The sequence below is a fragment of the Grus americana genome, chromosome 16, assembly GCF_028858705.1.
Source record: "Grus americana isolate bGruAme1 chromosome 16, bGruAme1.mat, whole genome shotgun sequence".
In the NCBI taxonomy this organism is placed as follows: domain Eukaryota; kingdom Metazoa; phylum Chordata; class Aves; order Gruiformes; family Gruidae; genus Grus; species Grus americana.
In genome coordinates, this window is record NC_072867.1 from 2,790,014 (window position 1) to 2,815,849 (window position 25,836).

At 44.7% G+C, this 25,836-nt stretch overlaps 1 protein-coding gene across 13 annotated transcripts in view; it reads right to left on the reverse strand.

The window, feature by feature from the left end:
- Positions 1–34: 34 nt before the first annotated feature.
- Positions 35–25,836, reverse strand: part of MTMR3 (myotubularin related protein 3) — an 86,731-nt gene continuing 60,929 nt past the window's right edge. For 11 of the 13 annotated variants that reach the window (XM_054844090.1, XM_054844080.1, XM_054844085.1 and 8 more), the window contains 12 exons: positions 23,633–23,838; positions 23,404–23,535; positions 21,495–21,606; positions 20,155–20,350; positions 18,372–18,557; positions 16,867–17,037; positions 14,624–14,769; positions 12,548–13,964; positions 10,110–10,220; positions 9,486–9,574; positions 7,924–7,950; positions 35–5,595 (listed from right to left, as the gene is read on the reverse strand). In XM_054844090.1, the coding sequence (XP_054700065.1) occupies positions 5,424–5,595; positions 7,924–7,950; positions 9,486–9,574; positions 10,110–10,220; positions 12,548–13,964; positions 14,624–14,769; positions 16,867–17,037; positions 18,372–18,557; positions 20,155–20,350; positions 21,495–21,606; positions 23,404–23,535; positions 23,633–23,838 (2,965 nt within the window). In that variant the 3' untranslated portion in view covers positions 35–5,423. The remainder of the gene's footprint in view (positions 5,596–7,923; positions 7,951–9,485; positions 9,575–10,109; positions 10,221–12,547; positions 13,965–14,623; positions 14,770–16,866; positions 17,038–18,371; positions 18,558–20,154; positions 20,351–21,494; positions 21,607–23,403; positions 23,536–23,632; positions 23,839–25,836) is intronic. The other 2 variants (XM_054844079.1, XM_054844091.1) reach the window with 2 other exon arrangements.

Here is a 25,836-nt window from a genome sequence, read left to right on the forward strand (position 1 = left end):
ACCGATACAGAAAACACAAGGGACTGTAAAATTGTCACTGTGTAGGAAAATGACAAATTTATTAAGATCTAAATATTCACTCTGAGGCTACAGCAGAATAAATGCTGTTACAAACAAATAAGCGCTAGGGTCTAACATTTATACTGCTGCTAAACAGCTCTCTGCTCTCATCGGTTTGCATGTTTTAAAACATTTAATGTTCTTGAAGTAATTAATCAAGATTTCAGATGTCATTTTAATACAAATCCCACCAAAAAAAAAAATGTACAATCAAATGCATCACCTGTTGCCACTGCAAGGTAAAAATCATTTAATAACATAACTATGGGAAATCGGTTTAAAAAACCATATTTGTTAAATAGTAAGATAAAACTTTAGCAGCATTTAAAAAAATTTGGAAGTCCGAAGAATATGGTAATCTTAAATCCCGAAATGCGACAATCCGAGCTCCGATGCCTGTGTTACATGTGTAAAATGGAGGGATGGGAACTGGTTATTCCTCTGCCCAGGAAACGGCACGTCACTATGGCGTAGGGACAGCGAGATGGACAAACGCTTGTATGGACGCAGCTGCATTAAAAGGTTCCGTTTCTCTTTCTGCATCCTTGCTCTAATGCTGGTGGATTCCCTCCTTCATCAAAAAATGAACCAAATTGTTAAAAAAAGGAACTTCACGCTGCCCGGGGTGGGTCTGGGCTGCTGGAGAATCACTCCTCTGGCCGTCAGAGGAAAACCAAAAGCACCAACGCGGTGCTGGGCAGCGCAGGCTGCACCGCTGCACGAGCAGAGGCGGCATCGCTCATCTCATGCCTCAAAAAGAGAGCCTAAATCACTGCTTTTGCTTTTTGAATAAGAAAGGTTGTTCCACGGAACTCACCAGCCAGTTCCGAGATGCCAGTGATGGATTCTAGCCGAGGGCGGCTCTAAGGACTGAGTGAAACCCGCACCGGATCCCGCACCGGATCACCAGCGTCGGAGAGCTGGCCTGCCCGAGCATCCCCTTCCAGCACAGCCCAGTGAAACCCCGTCTTCTCACCGACCCCAGACACGGCTTTCTCAAAACCTCGCACTGACTAATTCAGCATCTATTACAGTGACAATCGCAGGCTAACCATAAAGTACCAGCGTGCTGTTAGACGGGCTCGGAACCCACCCAGCTTTCCTGCACGCGGCTGCGGCCCTCGGCAGTGTCCTCACAGCTCCAAACCTCTCCAGCGTGGGCTCCAGCCCACAGCCTCTCCTGAGCAGCGGCGAGCTTCCCGACACCTTCCCCTTCACCAAAGAGCCTTTGGTTTTCCATCCTAGACACTGCTGCCGCCACACCTCAACCCATCCAATTCACTAATATGATTAATTAATTGGTAATTTAATTGCCCAGCCTGTAAGATCACTGCTGCCTCTGCCGGCAAGGAGAGGCTGGGCTGGCTGCTGTCCTACCTGGGGACGAGAGGGACCCTCAGCGCTCAGAGATTGTCCTGTTCCTCAGCCACTAACGCTATTTGCGAGACTCCCGATAAGCCGCACAAATCGCCTTTACGTTAAGGAGATTGTTTTACAGCGTGTAAGACAGCGCTAAAGCTGCGGATTGCGATCGCAGCGCTGCTCTCCTTTCAGGCTCTCGTGCCATTCGAGAGCTGTAACAGAAGAGAAAAGGACATTCGTTAGGAAGAACGGATCACCGGCAAACGAGCTCCGACACGATGCCAGCTCCTCTAGCAGAGCTCCCTGCCCGTTGACGCCCCCGACGCGAAGCCCTTCAGCACAGTAACAGCTCCACGCTCTGCGGCAGTTAAGATTTCTCTCTCTGACATCAGCAGAGGAGACTCGCGGGACTTTGCTCAGCGTTTCCCAAGCAGAGAACATCCCGGCGGTGCGGGGTCCGGGGCTGGCAGCACCAGTGGGCGCATAACGTCTACAGAGTAATGAATGATTGAAAAAGCACTCTGAAGTAACTCAGGGATGAAAGGAGCTATATAAAATCAAATTCTGGTGTATAATTGAAAACCTGCTGTTCCTTTGCATGTTCTTAATAGTGCAAAACATTATATATGCTTTTCTTTCTCTTATTCTTGAAGCTGTAGATACAAACCCCAGCTGCGATCACAGCTCTGCCCAGAATCTGCAGTTTTATTTGATTAAATAAATACCATGAGATTAGAAAGCGATTGTGCACAACGTCTTGTGATTAGAACAGGCCTGTCCCAAAATAACTCACAGTTGCTCAAGGAGCTCTTCAGTCCCCCTGACTGAGAATTCAGGGCAAATCCTCTCTCTCGCCTTCAAATATGTAAGAAAAGAAGCGATGGAGTAGGAGCTGACGTGACAGGAGTGCGTGCAGCCAAGCGGCTGAAACCAAGTGGTCCGAGGAAAATGAGAATAATCGGACCCTTGCACAGGAAGAGACTTTTGCAGGACAAACAGCAGTTGAGTTTTCCACCTTCTGGGAAAAGATTAAAAGATAGTGAACCTGAGCGAGTCTGGTTTGTGCCCAAAGAGCCACAGCTCCACCATCCAGCATCGAGAGTAAGGCAGAAAGTGTGCAAATGAGAACCGGGCCCTGTCTCCTGCCCCACCTCGCTCTGCTCACTCGCTGCAGGGGAGGGAAGACATCGAGCTTCCTTTTCCAAATGGGAGCAGCAGGGGGAATTCCCGGGTGACCTGGGCTGCTCCTACATTTGGGCTAACGTTGTCAGATCAACGCTTTGCAATATGATGGGTGGTTCAGGGGAAAAAGAAAAACGAGGTACCGAGGAAGAGGAGACTCTTACGGTTCTCCAGCCTCAGACAACCGTGCCGATTGTACTGACCGGACCCGGTGGTGTGCACAGGTTGTGTCCTTTCCCCCCCTCCCTGGGACTCTCGCACCAGGAAAACCAAGCTTAATATTTTTTTTTTCCTTCTAAGTTTAGGAGCAACAGTTTGTTGTTCCTTGCAAAGACACACAGTGGAAAAGAAAGCAAGAGGCAGCCTGCTGCAGCCTCCTTTTTCAAAGGCCTTGGTGTTTCTGCTGAACCTCAAATATATCCCCTACGAAGGAGAGGAAAGAAAAATAAAAAATTAGAAAGTGTGTTAGCAAATGCTCCCATGCAAAAGTCTAAACTTTATTCACTTTTATTTATATATTTAACAATTCTAAAGTATTTACTTCTCGCTTTGACAAAAATGAAAAATATAGGAGCACTTTACTCTCTTTAGGAGAGAACGGTTATATATACAGCTATGGAGAGATACTGGTTCCTCCTTTACATACAAAGAAAAATAATATTAATAAAAAAAGTGCTTCATTGATCAAAAAAAGACTAAGAGCTGCAAGCATTTATTCACACTGTACATCACAGACCCCCAAACCCGTATCATAACCTCTTGGCACCTGTCATTAGGAACTGCAGAACCTCAGACTCATTTGGGACTATTTGCACCACAAACCCACACGACGTCGGCGCGTCCCCCAACGTCAGACCTCTCACCGGCCCCGCGGGGGAAGAGCCGGAGCTGGGAGCCGCACGTTACCCTTTTCCTGCTCCAGCCGCCTCTGCTTTACAGGGAGCAGCAACGCCCACGGGTCTATCCCGGACACTCGCTGCACTGCTTTAGGAACAAATACTCGTAGACACAACTCGACTGGAGAACCCATCTTTTTCTTTGCTCTTCCCTCCTGGTGGTTTGGAAAACGTTTCCAAACCCGCACCGAGGAGATCCCAAGACGCTTCGTTAGCAGACGCCCTCCCCACTACTCTAAACCGGCCTCGGACCTTCATCTTTGTCTTGGGAATCTTAAGCTCGCGCCGCAGCAGTGTAACGACCCTTGCAAAGGGTGTGGGAAGTTCAAAGTAAAAAATAAAATACCTTGACTTTTCTTTTCCCCCTCAGGCCTAACAAATATACTGAGATTGTTTTCTCTGCGTGATACTCGCTTTGGATTATGCAATTCTGACATTCCAGGGAAGGGAAGCACTCCTTTCCCAAGGTTTCTTAGATTTTGAGGTTTTGTATTTAAAACTCTCAAATACTCCAGCAGGATTTTTTTTGTTGTTGTTCTTGAGAATATCACACAAGAAGCTGTAACTTTGTCCAGGCAACACACTGTGAAGCAGGATCTACGTTTCTTCCTCGCCAAACCGCGCTAAGCAGGCTCTATCAGAAGGAGAAGGGGAGGAGTACCTAACACTCATTAAAAAACATATTCAAGAGATTCACACTTTAATGAGGTGACCTTAGAAGTGACTCGGATTGGGACAGAAGGAAGAAGGGGAATCCATGATGTACTGTAGGTCTGTATAAAATCCTCAGGCAGGTTTTTCCTATCTGGAGTATACTGAATAAAGACTGCAAAAGGAGGAGACGTCCCAGGAGCATTAGAAGCACCAGTGCACTCCTCATGGACCAAGCCCAGCGAAAACACCAGCGTATCACAGTTGCTCTTTCGTTGGTTTGGATAGTCTCATTAAAGTGCGAGTCTGAACAACAGCACACGACGGCCTGTTTGTACGAACCACGACAAGTGCACTGCTCCAAAAGTAGCTTTGCATCGAGTAAACCATCCTACAGACGGGGCAGGGACAGAAGTTGAAGGTCATCTACTTTCCCACTCGGTTTTAAATAATGAATTGCATTTACAGAACTTGAGAGAGGCGCCAGTGTAAAACCCATCTCAGCTTGGCCGCCTGCTCAATCCCTTTCTCACCTCTCGCAAACAAGCACGCACTTTCCTTAGCCAGCCAGTCCAGGTGTCTCCTCTCCGAGCCACAGCTGCAGGGCTGACGGCAACAGAACACACAGATCACGCGTGCACGCAGAGCCGCCGAGTATGGAAATCCGTGACCGATTCCCCTTCACGCAGCGAGGATATCTAAGCCCACTCTAAGAACAGAGAGGGAGAGTGCTCTCTTGGGAAAGAGATTCCCATTTCTTCTAGCAGCAACAGGTTCCCAAACAGCAGTTTCTTGTTTGGAAGTAACGGGAGTGATTGAAAGCACTAGCGCTGACGCTACAGGTATTCACACTCTGCACATCGGCTGGACCAATTCCCCTCTTCTCCTTTCCTCCCCAAAATTGTCTGTCTGCAACAGTTCGGCAGTGGGGCAGTTAAACACAAAAGGGAAATCTGGTTCTGGCACCAGCTCCCTTCCCACTTCCACAATCTTCCAGCAAACAAACATATATATATTATTATATATACACACACACGCGCATAGACACATACACACAGATAGGACAGAAAGGAAAGGGGGAACAGCTGGAAAAGGAGAATCCCACAATCCAGCGGTACGTCCTCCAGGTCTGTCCTGCCGAGCGGTGTTCCACGCCCCAACCTCCAAAGTGCACAGCTCCCGCATCCTCCCAGCCTCAGCCCACCGAGAATCTGCACGTCTCTTGGGGAAGAGTCGGCACAGCTGCTCCCCCGCTGCTCCGAGGCTGGAACTTTAATTTGACGTGGCAGTGATGGGTTTATCCAGTTCAAGATCAAGGCTGGAACTGCTGGGGTGCAAGCTGCTGTAGCAGGATTTGCAGACTCTGCTGGGTTCAAAGAGCTGCTGACTGGGAACGGGCACCTTCTGGTTACAGCAACTGGAGCAGAACACATTGCCACAATTCCTTGTATCAGGAACAGAGGAGAAAAGGAAAAGAAAAGATTAGAAGCAGTTTGACAAAGTTACCTGAGTTCTAAAATTATACTGTTCACAGTGCTGCAACAGGGTCAGCCCTGGAGGCTGCAGTTGCTGCTCCCGACGCACCAGGACAGTGCAAAGACACCCTGCGGCGTCTGCGCCCTGCGCTGCTCGCTTCAAAAGCGGAGCTCTGGGCAACGGACGCCAGAAAGGAGCACAGCACAAACTGCAGTACGGAATTACAGCTCGTTACGTGTCTCTACAGTGACAGCTCTTCTGTACAACACCGCCGTGTCAAACAGGGCTGAGCTCGCTCTTGTGTCCTGCAGAGGAGCACAGTGCTACTCATCACTGTCACGGCTACCGTGGGGGCACACGGCTACGAGAGGGGCTACGGAAGAGCAAACAAGGGGCCTTCCTCCCTAAGGAGGTGGGGAATGTGGTGGTCTGGCCCCTGCTCACATCTCGGATCCAGCTTTGTGTTAGAGACAGACTGGATGCTGCAGTCCTGGCAGGAGGGAACAGCCTCTGCTGCTTTACTCTTCTACAAGTGCGTGTTGCTGAGTACCAGCACAGAAATATTTCCTTCTGTTCAAGAGCACTGCTGGAAACTTTAAGCAGGGGACAGATGAAAACAATTAACACCAGTTTCAGCTGATGCAATCCTCCCATTGCCCCAGCAGCGCAGTCCCTTTTGCGGCGTTCCCGGCAGTCCTGCACTTCTGCGTAAAGTAAAACTCAGTCAACAAGGATCATGCAAAGCCACGAGACGGGCAGCCAGGTAGGTCATGCTCAGAAACGGCAGTAACGCTGCGGCAGGGTGAGTGGTCTCACACACGTTGTCAGATGTCAGCTGGTGGAGGCACGCTGGCGCATGCACCTCACAGGAGGAAGGGATAAAATTTAAATCTTGAAAATAATTACCTGCTCTTCTCGCAGCACCTCTCAAAACCTGCTGCTGCTCGAGCCAGCCTTGTGAGCACTGCAGCACCCTGTCCTCCAAACTCATCAGATCCTAACAAGGGGTTCAGGACAGCACCCCAGGGACCTGAATTTTGCAGGTTTACCTCTACGCCTGATGCCCTTTTCATTAACTCTTTGGCATCAGGATTTTGTGCCATTATTGTTCTGCACTAGAAAAGATTTACTGCTGCCAAGAGACTGACAGAGAAGTCTGCCTACACCTGGCAGCTTTGATTAATCCTTCATTGCCAAGAGACAAGATTTCCAGATCCTGATCACTGATGGGGAAAGAGTCGGCAGAGAAATCCCATTTCTCACTTCAATGGGCTCATTTTGGTCTCCTGGCCTTTCTGCAGTGGTTTTGAAGTCGTCTTAAAGGACCCTGTTAGAAATTACCATCAGAAAAACCAGCAGGAGCGAACAGAGTCCCGTGAGGTGTTACACAGAGACACCCTGCAGAAAAGCAGTTCTGACAACCCACATCTCTGCTGCTCAAAGAACCATTATCCAGCAGAAACTCACGGTTGATGGATGAGGTCAAAAAAAGAACCAGAGGGATTAAAACAAATATTTGTTTGTTGTAGCTCACCAGCTTCCTAACATGTGCTTGGGGTGGTTTTGTTGTTTTATCCTTCTGTGACAGATAACAGTGTTCTTGAACTGTTCTCCCCCGAGCTTCAGAAAGCTCTGAACAACTCACTCTTTCTATCCTGGTGGTCCTCTGCTTCACTTGAGAGATTAAAAAGAGATGTTAAAAAAAACAAGCTAGAAAAGCTATCTTGCTCCTTTGAGGAACAGTGACTTTGAACCACACTACTGATACCTCCTCCTCTTACTAAATCATGGCTATTTATCCATTTTTTGGTGATACTAACCCTCTACCAACTTTGCGTTACCTGTTACTGCCACGGTGTTTTCAGCCCTTCTAAAATAAGTGGCAGGTTTTTGTCAACACACTGCGCAGTGACGCTAGAATTGTTTTCTAACACATGGACTTATCCCAGAAATAAGGCAAAAAAAATGCATACTGGCTAAACTGGAAGGACAGTCTCTTCTCAGTTAGGAGTGAAGCATTCTCTGTTACTCACACACACGACTTACTGATGGCGAGCGTTAGTGTGATCCACATCCCAGTTTAAGCTACCGAAAGCCAAGTCCTAAATGCCTTGCTGTGAAGAGGCCTGTTTATAGGGATCTAAACATCCAACAGATTGTGCTCACCACCCACAACTCATTTCTAGTGATTTCTAGGCAAGTGAAAAACATAGAGGGGGAATAGACCAAGTTAGTTTGGAGACGTTACCAAGAAAACGCAGACAGACAACAGACAGAGGCTGTTGTAAATGCTCACCAGATTTGATCGACACGGTCAATGTCCCTGCAAGGAGGGGAGAAAGAGCTCAGAGGGGAACGGGCAAAAGCAGCAAATCCTGGCAATGAAGGAAGCTGGATATTTGGATCCTGCTCAAGGCCTCTCACTGTATGGGTTTCAACTCATTTTCACCCCCAGGTAAGATGCTGAGCAGACCTCCACTGATCACTGCGTTTTTGAAAATACTTGTGGAAATACTCAGGTTTTTTGTCAGTCGCCATCCCTTATCAGTCTCTACCGTAAACCACCAGAGCTTACGTGGTCAGCTGGGTCAACCCAGGTTAGATGTTTGAAAGATGAAGGAACAAAAACTCTAAAGGGAAATTTGCAACCAAACTCGAAACCCGGAGCCCGTGTAACTCCTCACAGTGCTGGGGTTGTGCTGTGTGTATCCGCACGCTAGGCGCTCTCCAGAGCCCAGGCCTAGGAGACTGAACGTGCCGGGTGTCACTCCGCCTAGGGAGGCAGGGTGACAGTGCTGACGGGCACACTTCACAGACACCACTAGGAGAAGGACAAAGGAAAACACCTTTTTAACTCCTAGAAAACCCTTCAGATGTGTACAACTCCATGCTTAGTAATTGTACATTTCATCTGAAGCCCTGAGACATACAAATTTGCACAGAGCGGACATGAAAAAAAATCAGAGCCGTTCAACTTCTGTTCACTCTTCCCTGGCTTTATCTTTACAAGAAGGATAAATGGAATAAAACATAAGGAGGACACAAACCAGGAAAGATGTCTGTAATTCTCTACAACCTCAAAAAGCAACGAAGCATCAAAATGTGGTAACTGCCATTTATTTAAGTGACAGTTCTTTTGAAATAGTTTTCTCATGTCCAGAAATCAGGAATAGGAATTTATGTGAAGTGTAACTTAGAAATCTGAGATTTCCTGTCTCTAACTGGAGTATGATCTAATCAGAGGGCCTCTGCCATCTGTCCTTCATTAGCCCCTGCCGACTGCATTAGCTGTTGTAGCCTCTGCTGGCAACACATTGGGCAAAGAATAACCCAGAAAATTTTTCTTTCAGGTAGGTGTCCTATTAGAATTCTCTTACAAGAGCAATTTAATGAAAAGGGAAGAGTAGTTGGAGAAGGAAAGGAGCAGGTTTTCAACCCATAATGGGAAGAAGATGCTATTCATATAGTTGCAGTATTGAATTATTGAATGCTAAGATGACAAGCCAGTATTTTTAAAAAATACTTAACAAGCTAAACAGCTAGCTGCCTCCAAATCCAGTTTGAGGAAAAATGGCAGGATCTGTTCAGACTGGGGTGGAGCAGATACCAAATTTGCCTTTTTAAATATATACTCAGCATGAACTGGAACTGAACAGGAGGCACTTTTCTGTTCTTCCAAAGCTCTTGGTTCCTTCGGTAGCGTGCACAGCCCTACTCTAATAAAACACTTGGTCTGACATCCATCCCTGAGAAAGGAACTACATGTCAAAACAAAACCCCTTCCTGGTTTAACCAGGGAGGGAACAATTCAAGCCATGGCCATGGCTCCCTCCCAGCCTCCGTCGGTGCACGAGTTACCTGCAGTGGTGCTTCCTGCTGGCAAGCCAGAACGTACTGTCGCAGCCATAGCAGTGTGCAGCCAGGTGGTCTGGAAGCCATCGTGTCACCTGGGAGAAATAAAAGCCAAATTTATCAAGGAGAGGGCAATTAGAAACAAATCCATCTGATTTGCACTCACAAATTCAAAGGAAAGCGCCACGAGGAAAGCGCTTGTTTTATTTTAAGCGCACAAATTTATTGTTTGCAACAATTGAAGACAGATGACAGAAACCTTCCTTTTGGGAACAGATTTCCCTTTGAGAACTAAATTACACTCACACAAACAGAAATTAAGTCATAAAGTCCAATTCCCTGTTTTTTCTCCTGCGCTTTAGAAGCATCCAGGCCAAGAATATTCACCAAGCATGTGTGCACCTAAGGCTCCTTCAGCTACTCATCCCTTCCACAGCTTCAGAGAGTTCATACATAGAGAGCAGAGGGCTCATAGGCACAGGTACTCATCTTTAAAGTACGAGAGACAAGTGAAATGCAAGGAAGATAGTTGACAAGAAGCTGACAGGACCAAAGGCTGTAGGATAATTTGAATTATGAACATCCCATCCTACCGGAAGAATGAGCGATTTACAGGGATTTAGTCTGTACCTCTGTGTCCTGTTTATCCACCTGTTCCCAGCTGGCTTCAGAGAAAATCTCTGTGCTGCAGCGAGACAAGCAGTTCTGATCCAGATTGCTTTCCGAGTCGGGTATAGAAGTCTGTTGGCAAACAAACACAGCTGAACAGAACCTTCCCATAGTCCTACTTCTGTACAAATAAAAACCGGACAGTCGTGGGGAGGAGCGGAACCTCCTGTTAAGAAAGAGCAGGCTCTGTCTGCACCGCAAGGGCGAGTGTCGTAACCAGGCACCTACCTACAGTGCGCACGTGGCAGCAAAGGCAAGAGTATCTTTGTGAATGGGACTACGAATGCCGCACATTGAAGCAGTTTCTGCAGCGGTGAAATGCAAAAAAAACCCAAAAAAAACCCCCAAACCCCAGGCAGGGTTCAGGTTTTGACCCTCTGATGACAGGATGTTGTGAGGTAGAATGGATTTTAAATCTGTTTTCTGTTGTGTTAGCACAGAGTTCCAGCAACACTTTGGGTGATGAACCAAAAAAGCTGCTATCTGTGGCTCCAATTTCATGGTTGCATCTCCTTCCCAAGGTTGTTTCACTTTCAAAACTAATACTAGTAATATATACTTTTGTTGGTAACAATTCTAGAAAATACAAGCCAAATCATACATGGGGAAACGCAAAATTTGAGCCATATATAGTTTTTTGGGGAATAATGCTTCCTTAATACAGTCTAGCCAGGTAGAGCTGTATTTTAACTCACTTAAAACTCAGCCAGTCCTTAAAATATATCAAAAATAGCAAGAAATCTTGAGTGAATGTCTTTTTGTGCCTGAGGAATGGGCACCTCCGAAGCTCCAGAAGCAAACCTGTTCCTCCCAAGTTGAGGCACAAATAGAAGGTCGATATTAGATTCTTAAAAACAGTGAATTTTCTAGAGGACAGTGCACTCTTGTGAAGGCCCTTAAAAAATGGGAGTATAACAAATGAAGGCAAAAGCACCAACTTTCTCCAAGGAGCCCGAGGTTTTGCCGGTGACAGAAGTCACACCCAGCTGAAAGGGCTCAGAGCTGAAAGACGCCCAAAAGCAGCACTTAGTGCTGTTCTCTCCAAAGCGAGTAGCCAAGAAGGCTCTGAGTATTTTTCACAACAAATGTACCTGGGACTATCCAGCACCTCTGCCACTTCTAAACAATATTAAAATAAAGTTGGATGCCTCTTGTATATGTGGTTCCCCCCCCCTCGCCCAATTCTGCAGGCACATAAAACACATCATTAACGTGCACGTAGGAAGAGCAGGGCAATGTTCTGCCTCACGTTCGAACCCCCAGGAAGATACAAACTCTGTTTCAGGGATTCTACGTCTCCTCACCCTTCCCCTTCCTGCCCCCTTCCTCCTCCTGTGCCTACCTGCTTCTCATGTAGCTCTCCCCTCTTCATTTCTTTTACTTAACTAACAAACTCCAAGTTTTTCAGCAATCCGCAGAACTGCTCTGTGCTCAACGGCCTCTGCAGAGCAGGACTCCTGCTTGTTCGTTGAATCAGTGCTACCTCCCAGAAACAGTATAAGGCCAGTGACTGTATTTCTTATGATTTTTTAGTATTATTTATTACTCAAAAGAGGAGGAGAAATTAGGTAAGAAACAGGTAGGGGAGAATCAACTTAAAAATCCATCTAAGACATAGAGAGATGTGTGGAAAACTTGCCAGCTATTGAGATCTTGAAGTTGGAATTACACTTACTTCATTTCTGATTTTAAAATTTCTTTTGCCACCACAGCTACATAGATCATGTAATTGCTACAGAAATCAGTGTACTGTATTTGAATCACACCTCAAACATAAGGCTCTACTTTTAAGACTTCAAAAGTAAAAGCACAAACAGTTTAAAAGCTCCCTTAAAATTCTTAATTTTGTTGAGAAAAACCCTCATTGACATAAGGCTGTCACAAAAGCTCTTAATTTATTCCAGTTAATGAGCCTTGAGCAGGCCAGCTATCTGAAAAGGGGATGGCTCAAACTCCACGGGTTTGAGCTAACAGCACGGGCGCTGCTGCAAATTTCTTACCCCAAGCATGCAAAGCACTGAGAGATCAGCCCTACGCTCCTGTCCCAGTACATGACACGTTCACATCCTTAGAAAATTATCTTTGCCCATTCACGAAAACGGCACTGAAACAAACGTTCTTTGGAATAGGCCAGTGAAGGTGCCCAGGTATGTGCGAGTACGCTGTGGAACACCTTGCTACTTATAGTCAAACTGAAATACAGTGAGAATATTAGTTAGCCGTAATTGCTGTGTGCTCAAACAGTTGTTTGCCTGCTTCAGAATGACCTTGAGAGTTTTATAAAAGCCTGTATGGCCAAAAAGTCACTACCTGACTAATGAACTAAGAGCTGGCGAGATCCAGAACGTGACTAACCAGCCCACTGTTTCCAGCAGTGGCCCAATTACCATTTCACTTACCACTTCGTCTCCATAATCACCGTTGAGACGTAAGGAGCTGTTCAGGAACTGGCTCTCCAACCGGCTCTTCAACTCTTGCACTTGCTTCTTCAAGGTCTCCACTTCTTGCTGATGCCCAGTTTCTATCTGGCGCAGGCGCTGCTGGATGACATCAGTGTAGACAGGCATCCCGTCATCATCCAGGTGACTTCTGGCAGGTTGGTCTGGGCTGCTGGCTGCCTGCTGCTTACCAAGATGACTAACCATCCATTTTTGGTGCAAGTTCCTCAAGTGAAACTGTGCAGAACTACAGCTAGCTGTGGAGACCTGCCGACTCAGAGAGGCTTTGATCCTACCGTCCTCTCCATTCACACAGTGTCCATTTGTCACGTGGTATTTCTGGGCGATACTAAACCCCGCAGGCTTCTCTGTCATCTTGTTCTCGGGCTCCAGCTCTCCGTTACACACAATCTCATCTTTACATTCAGCTAAAGGCAAGGCACAAGGGGAAGGCATTGGGATGCGTGTGTTGCTGCTACCAGAAGTCCTATGCACTTTTGCTCCCTGTTTTTGAAGTTCTGGCATGCTCTCCCCCTCCGGCCTATTTTCAATAGTTCGAGAAAGCTCGTCAGTGCTGTTGTCCACCAGGTGAGGTCCATGGCAAGGGCCCTTAGGAACAAGCTCTTGCTTCACTTCATTCTCTGTTAAGGTTTCTGTAGAACTTTCAATGTTGGATGCTCTTGCCTCGTGCGGGATTGTCAGAGGTAACAGAAGGTTGGCCTGCGCTGTATTGTACAGGCTCTCTGCTTCTCCTTCAGGTTTGCTAACGCCTTCCTCCTCCGTGTTCTTTTGAGCGTCTCTATTTACAAAGCCCTCCAGAGGAACAGTCTGTAGTCCTTTCACCCAAGCTAAGTTCTGGATGGCATTACTGAGATCAGAATGCCCATCCTGCTGTCCTTCAAGCTCAGAAGCACCCTGTGAAACCGGATGCGGGTTGGCTGCTGGATTGTTCATTACAACACCTTTATCTGCCTCAGCCTTTTCACAGAAGTCACTGACATACCCATGTAGATTTTCAGTTCTCTTTTTGTCCAGGGCAATCTCATCCCCTTTACCTACTGTCTCTAGGCTACCCCTTAAGTGCTCCTCCAGACCAACATCATCTTTAGTGGCCTCCTGCAAAATGTTCTCCATCTGTCCCTCTGCCACACCAGCTGCAACAGAGAGTTCTGCTCCAACTGGAGCCCTGCCTTGTTTACTCAGGCTGTCTCCATCGAAGGGATCATCCCCAGGGTTACCGAGGCTACTCAGCTCCAGAGATCGACGGTGCTCTTGCCACTTCTCATTGAGGCTGGGGTCACTGCTACGGCGATTGGTTGTAGGCACGCTGCTATCACAGGCTGTTGTCAGATTGTCAAATGATCTTGTCTTTGGTAACCTATAAAGGAACAAATAATCAGAATCCAAAGTCAGGGGATTTTTTTTTTTTCTTTGAGTGCTTAGCTACTATGGTTCAAAAACTCCCCCCGCAATTAGGACAGTAACAATCTGCTAACTAATGGACTTCTGTGAAGTATTATCTAGGAGCACATTTTGATGATCTGTAATGCAGAGCTGCTTCAGTACTTTCTTTGTTTGCCATCAAGAAGACATGTTCAATCAGACTTCAAACATTCCCAGAATAATCCTTTTACCACAAAGCACAAATGCTTACAATCTGGTCACAACTCCTAATTAATACATGCTCAGAATCATTGTACGAAAAAGCAAAGAAATAGTTACACAACAATCAACTCAAATCCAAGATAACCAAAGGAAAGCTTATATCCCACAAGGATATAAGGAATCCTACACGGCAATGCAGTACCCGGAGCTTAATTCTATTTGCTGATCTTCTCTGTTATGCTATCACCTCTGAAACTTAACAGCTTTCCAAACTGAAACAGCAACAGACTACTTTTGGGTAGGTCAGTCAGTCCCACAAATAAGCCTGTGAAAAATACTTCCCTCCCACCACAAGTATTCTCCTCTTCATATCCCATAATATTCTCTGTTGATCTTACTTTACGGGATGGGATTTCTGGGCTCTAGGCTCACCTGCCCAGAGGCTGATCTTCAGGGCTAGAGCCTGGAACGGGGTATGGGGCGCAGGTGTCATCAGCGGGCGTAGAGGGGGAAGAGCACGGCAGGTAAACAGCACTCCAGAGCATCAGATTACGCACATGGCACACTGGATACAGCACCTGAGAGGGGAGAACACGCCAGGTTCAGAAAAGGTAAACTGCTCGCTCCCAAAACGTGGAGAAGCGTTCAAATCCGATTGTGGTAGTTGACTGACCGTTCAGGTTTGCAGCTGGGAGGCTTTGCTGGATCACTAGATAACTCTGAAAGCCAGGGAGCAGCTATGGCATTTTTAATCAGCTACACTTGGATATATAATTTTCTTTCAGAGACAGAGGCTGAGGCATAACAATGCCGGCTTTCAGCTCCTCATGAATGAATTACTGCAATGTGCTCTGTGTGAATCTACACCTTAATAATGCTTCTGAGCAATTTAAACTGCTGAAGAACTCAGTGGCCCATTGTTAGCGCAGAGATTTCCTTGTACTTTGTATTATACCCTGCCATATGAGAGCTGAACTAATAACCTCCTTCTACGGGCTCCAATTCATCAAAGCTAACCCTGTCTTTAATGGAAGCACTCATATGTTAAAAATTAAGTACGTGCAGAAATACTTTGCTGAAGAGGCAGTTTGCTCTTAAAAGGGATTCCTTGACTGTGGAATATGCTTTCTGTTTCGGTTTAAAACCACCTTGGGTCACTCTATCAATTCCATTCCTTTCCCAGGCAACTTCCTTGTGGAAAAGCAGGCGATGGCAGAGAAACAGTCAGGTGTCCCTGGCGCTGAGCAGAGGGAGGGCTTTGGGGTGGCTTGGTTTGGTGGATGCTGTTCTTGAGTGACTACGGTTTTATAACAGATGTGGCTACATCAGAGAGGCACCTTTCAAAGACTGAAGCAAAACCACAACAAGATGCATACGAGAGGAAATTACTAAAACTCCCACATACAGACAAATTATCCTAATTAGCCTAGTACAGTACAGTGTGGTATTCACTGAGAAGAGAGGCCAAGTCACCGAGACTGCATCTATACTGCGGGCTATAGCACAGACGTAAGGGCAGCCCAAGGACAGAACGGCTGTCTGTCCACAGCTTTAAGCTCCTCCTGGGCAAACCTGCTGTTATTTCCAGGGAAAACTTAGATGCATCCACAGCTTTAAAAGTCCTCACAAGCCATATTTATCTGCAATGTCTCATGCTCACAGCTATCGCAGCTGCTCTTATGATGACAACGTCAGGTTGAAAAGTCTTGAAGGGCTCTCTCTGACGTTGGCTGTCGCAGTGACAAACGGGATCTGCGCGCAGTCTGAGTGCAGGCTGCACGTCTGGTGTCCAGGGGAGACAGACAAGCATAGAGGGCCGATCTGAATGTAAAATTCATCTTTTTGTAACAAATGTAGGCACAAATTTTTTCATACTAAGGTTTTAATTTTACTTTAAGGAAGAATTCAAAGCCACATCTATCATATGCAAAAACATTGTATAGTCCTTACAGTTAGGTTTATGATATTGGATACTTTTATAAACAAAAAGGCTTTAAATATTTATAAAAGTCTTTGCTGTCCTAATCATGATGATATTTGATGATTGACTGTTTGTTCACATGCCTACAATACCCCATCTCTCAAAGTTTTACGTGACCTTTTATCAAATACACAAAAAGGTGAGCCCCTTCCCAGAAGCTTCAGCAAGCTATTACTGCAGAAGAGTCAAACTGAAAACATGAAAGTATTAAGAGAAACAAAGACATACTAAATCTGAGTTACTTTCTCTGTTTAGATGTAAGATGAATATAGACACAGTGTCTAGGTTTGTACGCAATTTTATGACACTCCTCTGACATAGTTTAGTTCTCTCAAAGGTCTATTTGTCAAACACTGAAATGTTTTCTGTTACAAAAATAAAGCAAAATATCTAGTTACAGAAAACACGTTTCCAGCATAGAGAAATTTTCGCGGTTGCATTTGACATTCCTCAAGTATCAGCAAACTTAATGTAAGGCTTAAAACGTCAGAGTGAACGGAATGTTCAAAGGCAAGCATCGATAAGCAGAGCATGCTCTTCTGGAGATGCCTCTCTATGCTGTATTCACAACAACGGTTAAGCCGTTACGATGCCCTTCTGACACAAGCTTGGCTATTCTCTTAAGGTACACGTTTTTGAGAACATTGTACCTACAGGGACTCTCCCCGCACGGTGGGGAATGGAGCATACATACAGATTCCGACTGGGAGGAGTAGAGCAGGTTTTTGAAGGCTTTGTTTGCTGCCCGCAGCAAAGACCAGACAGAACAGGTCCGTTCCTGAGTGTGTTTTTCTCCTCTCTCTTTCGCATTGTTGCACAGGAATGTACCAAAGAGGCAAGAGTAGGTGTGCTGCACCAATTTCACCTGCACAGATCAATACAAGCATTGTCATATGGCAGAAGATATCAGCTTAACATGAGAATCAACATTCAAGGCTTAAGGAGGAACAAATCCTTCCTTCGCAGGGCAATACAGCCCCTTCCTAAAAGCTGATATACAAATACACCCGGAGTTTTTTGCGTACCTCCTTATAAACTAATTGCAAAAGAATTCAAGCATAGCAGAATCTTTTAAAATTGTAACTAAAATCAGGGGAAAATATAAAGACAACATATTTGTTCATAATCAAGCATAAAAGTCTTGCCAATTCAAACTCATAGCCCTGTAGGATAGGCAAGGAAGAGAATCACGCTACCTCTGCTACAAAACATTAATGCAGCACAGAAATTCTGATCATTATTCAGTCCATGCAGTGGCCCCAGTCATAGCTTAATGTGAACTTAACTTTAAGCATATAAATGACTTCCATGGGATTATTCAGACATTTAAATGAAGACAAGTACTTCAATACTCTAATAAATTAGGTGGGTTACTCTGAAAAGGCCAGAATACGAAGGGTATGTTCACGCAGCTCCCGTAGATTAGCAGTGTGCCGTGAAGGCAGTTATAACCTTACGTATCTCATTTCACAACTGAGCTAAGCTGGGACCGTACATATACTCGGTTACATGGCTGAGCTGGCAAGCAGTAATTCAAGTCAACCACAATCACAGGAATGCGCTTTAAATCTCTTAGTGGATCAGACACTTCATAAAAACTTTTATTCTTCAGATTACGAGTCCTGCAGTCAGTGACTGCCACTTTCCCACAGACCTGCTTTCCGGCCTTCAGAACTGATTTTGACCATCCTAGCCAAATTTCTAATAGGAGAGCTGTCTGCTTCAAAAGAAAACAAACACAGCTCCGATATCCTACACATTTTCAGCACAAAAACTGAGTGGAAAGGTACAGGGGAGGTTGTTTTTAGAGGAGTCGTCTTCAACTCAAAACAAGATCAAAGCAGGGGGAAGTTTTATTGGCAGTAACTATGACTTTTTGCATGCTGTTTGGATGTATTATACCAGAGTTATTTCAGCACCTCTTAGGTGAGACTATTAAATTTGTATAATTTATTTCTTTAAACTTTAAAAGAAGTCCTCAAGAGTCTTGCTTCAGCTTTAAGAGTGAACAGACCCACGAAGTGTACAAGTATTTTTCTCTACTGTATCTGGGCAGTTTTCCCATTTCCTTTATCAGGCTGCAGCGTATCACAGATAGATGGGAAAATCAGAAACCCCTCAGGGCTCTCTAGTATGTTAGTACTGGGTACTAGTTTAGAAGCAGTCTATAAAACAGCAATCTCTCAAGCCACAACTCACAAGGAATGCTTCGTTAAACTCGAAAGAGCAAGGGAACTGCCTCTGGAGCTGATGGACGCAGTCCAGCCACTGTAAAAACACTGGGCAGCGCTCATTTAGGTCATCCGAATTCTCACCATGGCCACAGCGATCTGCAAACTTGTGGCCAAAATCCAGCCACTCTGTCTCCACTAGCACCTGGAAACCCTGCAGAAATGAAAGTACAGATGAAAAGTTCTTATTTCTCTTTGCTTCCATCTGCTAAGACTGCCTGAGAGTCATGGGAATCACCTTATTGTGTCCTCACTCCCTCCCATTTCGCCTCAGCACTGCCCCTCATCACTTATCTTTACTGCTTTACCTAATGCCTCTGTGTTCTGAACTGCTGCTCGATTAAATTAGGACAGATATGAATTACCAAGCCTACATGATCAGGAAAGGGAATAAGGCAGGCTAAGTCCTCAGCAACAGGCAGGGAAGATCCTGAGATGAGCCCTATCTGGGCCAGGCAGGGGCGAGCAGGAACTTCATCGCTATCAAACCCTTCTGGATCACGGTAATCAGCAGTTGGACAGGAGAGGAAATTTTAAAGCTCTGCCTTGAAAATGATGGGCAGAGAAAGCAATTCATCCAGGAAGGGACACCCAGGCTCAGAGAGAGCACTTGCCTGTGTGTATACCAGCAAGGTTCGTTAAAGGTCGAGTTGCATGATTTCTTACGCAAATGAAAAGGGCAAAGAACACTGCAGAACACTGCCTAGCTGAGCACCTGAATGGAACGCCTCATCTTACAGGACCTAAAACCCATCACAGGTTAGGAAGGTTTTGATTCTTAGTGAAAGAAAAATTGTAGAGCATGCTTATTAAGTCAATGGCTATAATTAGAGGAAAAATAATAGCTGATAGCTGAAAAGCTTGAAATGTGACAACGCTGACGACTCATTTTCCAAAACATTTCGGATCCTTGTATAGACAGCTAGAGTTTATGGTTTCCTCCAATGTAGTGGTGACAAGAAGGAAAGCAAAGGGTGTGTCCAGAAGAACTCTGCACTTGGGACAGGAATGACAGCACTCTCAGGAGGGACCAGGAGGAGGTTCTGTGCCAAGGACAGAACAGTGTGTTTTGACCAGATGGATGCTGACTTCTAGAACCTATGTGAAAAAGGATCTGAAAAGTTTCCACTATTTCATCCAAAAGGCATCACTGCAGTTTAAATTTCTGGTCCTCTCATGTCTGAGGCTTTAAGCAGCAGTTTGTGGCACAGTGTTCAGAGACACACTTCTGTTCTAGACAACAAAGGCATCTTGCATGTGGGCTGGTAGATGGAATGCAGCCATCACATATTACACAATGCTGAAAAGTGATGGGGAAAAAAGATTCAGCCTGAAAAACCAAGAGAAATATAACTGACAGAGGACAACGAAAATGTGAAACTGGAGAAACACACAATTGGGAAATCCAGACAGGAGAAAGGCTTTGTATCAATAGTTGGCTGAGAAACCGCAGTGGTGTAATGGAAACTGCACTATGGAGCATTCTGTACTACATATTCCTAAGCTAAATCTGGGGAAGCCTAGACCATGACTGTGCAGTTACAGCAAAGGGGGAAAATACAATCTGCTCTTGAATTACAGGCTATATTTATACCTATATGTAACTATATGTGCAGACTACTGTTGGTAAACTCCTGCTAGCTTTAGTGCCTTTTCTAGTGGAAAAAACTGAAATAATTTCTAGACAGACTTCCTCAGAGAAGGACCCAAACTTGGTAACTACCTCATGCACTAACAGATGGTTTACAAACCTCTGTGGTCCTGTAATACGGATCTAGCAGCAGTTTGGCCAGCGCCACTATCTGGGGGGTTCGGTCCCAGCCGTCTGAGCAGTGCACCAAGACTGGTCGCTGGTCTCGGTCCACGGCATGAACCACAAGTAGGGCAGATTTCAGAAGCACAGATAAGTGCTGCAGCCATTTGGTACTTTCCAGAGCTGATAACCAACTAGAGGAAAACAAGGGAAGACAGTTGTTGCTCTTTTGAAATGCTTTCAGGTTTGGATCTTTGAATTTATCAAGTCAATGATCCTATTTTAATAAGCTGTGAATGTCATTCTTGAGTATTTTTCATTTACGTCTCGTTAACACTCTCCCAGATTTGTAAGAAACAAAGCCATGCAGGACACGTGAGAAACAGCCAGTCTCTGGTATGTGCTTTGCTGCATACGGCTTGCAAGAAGCTTAAATGACATTTTCCCAGAGAAGGCACAACACATCACCAGCAAGGGTGGTCCACCCACCACTGCTGGGTAACCGTTACATTCAGTAGCCGCTGCTGTCTCCCTTCCTCCGAGCTGAGGATTCAGTTACTCCACAGTCCCAGTACCACTGGTGTATCTTGGGACTCTGCCATATGCTCCTGACAGCTCTGTGCTTCCTGAAAGGGTGGGACCTGAGGTGCCTTTGCAATCGCCCGTATCTCAACTATCCCCAGGCTTTACAAGGTGTGCTGCAGGTGTCTTAACCTCCACCCTATGAAGATCTCCATGGGCAGTTTAGTAAGGGTGGCTGTTCTGGATCTACTTTGAAACCAGGAAGGACTCTTAGCAGCAAATTCAAAACAGGGAAGCGGTAGGGGAAACAGGGCTGGTGCAACTACAGAGACACAGTGAAGACCCAACCTCAGAAGCTGCTGAGATGATGGGCTGTTAGGGGCTGGTTATCCCATAGCATTAGTGGGCTATGAAATATGTCTCCTAAAATGACACTGTAAATGTGTGAAGTACATGGAACACCACCAGAACTTTCTGAAGGAGAGCCAAGCTGTAAAGATTAAAGATCCAGGAAGAGCAAGTAAGCCTAAGTGCTAGCACTTAGAAGCTCACCTGAAAGTAATAACATTCTAGTATCAATACTCAAGGCTACATCATAATCCCAGATCTCATTTTCTAGGTTCACTTCAATGATAATAAACCAATTACTTCCTTTAGCTCAAATTCCGTGGAAATAAAAAAAATATAGCTTAGCGTTATTACACAGGAAAGTCACCAAGGCAAAAAACACTGAATTTCAGTTTACTAATCAGCAGCAAAAGAATGCAGTCACAGAAACACATAAACAGAGGCAATGAACACCAAACATCCACTTACTTTCCTGGATCTGGCATTTGTGTGCAGAGCAAACGCAGCGACTGAAAGCTCTTCCGGATAGAATGAATGTTTGCCATCCCCATGAACACCACTTCACAGTTTGGATAATATTCTGTAGGGAAATATCAAGAGGGAAGAAACTAAAAACTACACTAAGTTTAATTTCTAAAAGAAGCTTTTTCATGAAAACAAACCACTGTTGCTGTGCAGCAGATGAAATAATCTGTTTACAAATATTCTGTAAGGAGAAACTAGTACTTGGCATTCAGTAGGTATTCCAGACATTACAACACAGCAGAGCAAAACAGGAAAGAGTTAGCAAAGTGTTTGTTTATTTTCAATGTTTCACTTCACATTTCAAAAAGCAGAGTACAAACCTACGGGAATAGTGATATTGCTGTGCTCGAGGTTATAGAACACCTTAAAAAAGACTGAGAAACACCCTAAGAGGCTGCAAAGCATAAACAATATTTAACTGGTAATTTATGGATGTGCTTAAAATTGGTAAATAATGTGTATTTTTATACAAGCTATAGATTCCTTTTCCTAACCACTCAAAAGGCTGAAAGGTTACTTCATTTACTGCTTTATTCCGAGGAACAAGCATCACACATGAGAAATAGTCGTAGCTCACAATGACATGAGAGCTAGCGTGACCTTTTCTACAAGAGAAAAAAACTAATCAGGATTGAGTATATGGGATATTGAAAGAAAATGCAGTAGTCTCTTAAAGGAGCATGTTTGATATCATTTGATTTCTTAGAATTTGTTGGACTGATAAACAGCTGGCCCAAACAAGAACATCCTGGTAGTGATGGACTATGCAACTCCAGTCAGAAGCAACAGACAGTATCAGACAATTTAAGCATTTTTTGGTCTTTTTACTGCATTATGTTATATATAAAACAAAGCACAACATAAATGAGATGTTTTTTACAGACAGAATGAAGTAAACTTGGCCATACCTGGAGGAAACTTATCAGGAAAAAGGAAGCACTTAATGCAGGTCAAATTTATTGAAGGTGACAATTTGTTTGGAAATTTTTCTACGAAGAATTCAAGAACCAATATATAGGAAGAAAATGAAACTTCCTGTATACTCTGCTTTTCTGTTTTGAAATTTTACTCTCTGATGTTGAGTTATTTAGTAGTTTTGAGGTGCTAAATGGGAAATTCATCTTTCTTACTGGTGGCTACATATCAAAGTGCAGCTATTGCAGCAAAGGCCAAAGCAAGAATATATGGTCAAAATAGCTTTTGTTAGCTCATCTATAGTTTTTCTGTCTGCTATTTTTTTTCTAGACTCTCCACCCACGGAATTTTAACAGGCTGCATTCATATTCAACAGCAACCATAAAATAATATCTTGTTTATAGTATCAACAATTTACAAGTGTCAGAGAACACAGGAAGTGATAATTGCAAATTATTACAAATGCAAGACCGATGATTTCAGTTGCTTTGGGTTATGATAGAAGTGCTGAAAAACGTTTCAGCTTTAGAAAAATTGCTGAAAAGTTGTCTTCTGCACAACCATTCTAGAACATTATTAACCTCTACAGTTAGTGGATTTTTACAAGTTTGTCTAGGTTTTTTTAGACAGTAGCACACTGGACACTTTTGTCTCGCTCTGGTTTGACTCAGCTAATCAGCATATTCCACACAGTTCAGCATTTACAGAACACTGTTACCAGCTGGTTTTACGCTCTGAGAAACAGACTTAACAGCTAAACCTGTCCTTTTGAAGGGCTGTGTGATAGCTGCAATGATCCGGAACTTTCATGTAGATCAATAGCACTTGCATCCACGTAGTCTGTTAAATATGCAGTACGGAAGTATCTCGGTGTAATTACATTTGAGCAAATACTTTTGATTAACTGAATAGAAAACAGAGAAGAAACACTGCTTACCTGGGCACTCACAGCCTCCGCCTTTGGCTCTGTTCGCCACAGCTGCTGCGTAAGATCGCGCATCTAAGATCAAAAGCTTCTGAGGCTGTATTGCCAAACTCTCTGCTCCTGAAGCGTTAGAGATTGAAGAATCTGGGGAAGAGGATTGAATCTGTTACAGTACATGTAAGAGATTAAGCTTTTATATAAAGCTCTGCCCTTTACAGAAAGAAAACAGCGACAAACTTACCAAATTCCACATCAGAGAGGTCCCCTCCATTGGAGAAATCTCTGGAACAATTTCCATTCATTAATTTGTTACTGTTGGACCTCGAATCTGAGGCACAGGCTTTGGCTACAGACTGGACAAGGTGTTCGTCATCTGCATTCCTCCAGCCCCACCAACTGACCTCGGGCTGTCCACAGCGGGAAATAACTGCTCCGTTGCTCTGGTGCCTGAAAAAGAATAAAAAGAACAGCCATGCATATCTTGAAGAATCAGGATGAAAAAACACAGGAGGGGATGAAAAAATGAAATGGTGCACTCCAGTGGTTTCATTCCTGTCGGGGACCTCTCTATCGTTCAGCAGTTATCCTCAACCTGTGATTCAGCAGCAATGTATTCCACGTGCTTCCCTTCAAAATGCTGACTGCAGCCATACAGTCACTGAAAGGTAAAAGCCAAAGCTGAGGTCAGTAAGAGAAAAAAAAACATTTTCTTGCTCAATATTGTTGCCTGTTGGCCAGTGAAAGCTGGGGAACATTTTGGAACAGCAGACGAGGCATTGAAGAGGTGAATAGTCGGGTCTAGTGCTGTAATACCAGAGTAAATAGGAAAGTTCAACTGAACTCATGCTATTTTTAGAGCTAGAAGACAGGAGTAAAACCACAGATTCACTTTTTGATGATATTTTTAAAAATCAAAACACACCAGTAATTAAATCTGAAGAACATTACAATTCTGGTAGGAAACACTGGCAGAATTTGGCACACCTTCTGATGTTGTCATCTAACAGTAACCCAAAACCTTACTCCTGTAGGCAGATGGTATCCATTTCTAGGTACCACCCGTGAATGACAGGAGGCAGTTCTTCAGCACCGCAGAACCGTACCTAGAACCAGCAGTGTACGGTAGGAATTGTTTCACTAGCCAAAAGGAAAAGAACCCTGCGCATCTCAGGATGCCAAACATCCACAGATTTACTCGTTCTGAAGTTCGGTGTTAGCGTCTGCTGGAAAGGAGCAGCTCTGCCATCCCCTTTTCAGCTGCTTCTCCATCCCTCTTCCTGACCCTCACCAGGAAGTGTTTCATCTCCTGCCTCTCAAACACCATTGTATCCAGCAGAAAAGCACCAAGAAGCTGATGAAAAGCAACAGTAGCTCTTATGTGTAAGCATCGGTGTGGTGCCAGGCTAGTAAATGAAGTCCATAAGCAAGTAAATTTTGCTACAGACACCTAAGTAGCACTGAAAAAGGAAGTGTCATTTATTAACAGCATATTTTTCTATTAAAATGTGATATAAACTGCAAGCACTCTATATACTGATAAAACTTCAGAGGACTGGCAAATGGAGGACAGAGATGAGTCTATAAAAAAAAAGTCAGGGATAACTGAAGAATGACCTAACTTGAACGTAGCTATCTTCTGGGCAGTGACATTAAAAAAAACAAATTTTTTTTTTTTCTCAAATGTTTGAAGAGTTAGTATTTTCTTAAATTTGACCTAGTTCCTTGTACTACACAAAGAATAGATTTGAAATAATTAAAACGTATCCAACCATTGCAAACATACTCTGAAAAAGATTTAAAAACTCTCCCCTACAATCTATTATAAAAAGAGCACTGAAACATATTATGAGTGTAATTTCCCTTACTGCCTCCATGCAGGCACATCCCACTGCTGCCAAGTGAAATGTCATTCCCCAGTCACTGAAGTGTTTACATCTGGCATTAACAACCTTCTCCTTGACCTTCACCAGTGGTGCCCCGAATTCAGAGGCCCTCAGCCAGGGCAGGAAAGGAAGCCCAGCCGTCGGCATGCAGAGCTGCGGGTGGAGCAGCCAAAGCAGAGGAGACACACAACTTCTCTCAGGTCACACAGCCAGTCAATGACGCTGAGGAACAGGACACCTGGAAAAGTTTACTCCCTGCCTCCTGTCCCATCTGAAATATCCTACCACTTATCCACACACTGCTCTTCTCTCTTGAAACGGCCTGCACGTATACATCCCTTAAAGCACAGGTGCCTCTAGGCAAGGCTGTTCTTGCTCAGGAGTCCCACCAGAACCCCATATTTATAAAGTATGCACATGCCAGTTACAGTTCCTAAGTGTTACGATGCAGCAAAGGATTTTAGAGTCTTCCTCCAAACAAACAGAATCCCAGACTGGTTGGGGTTGGCAGGGACCTCTGGAGACCATCTAATCCAACCCCCTGCCAAAGCAGGGTCACCCA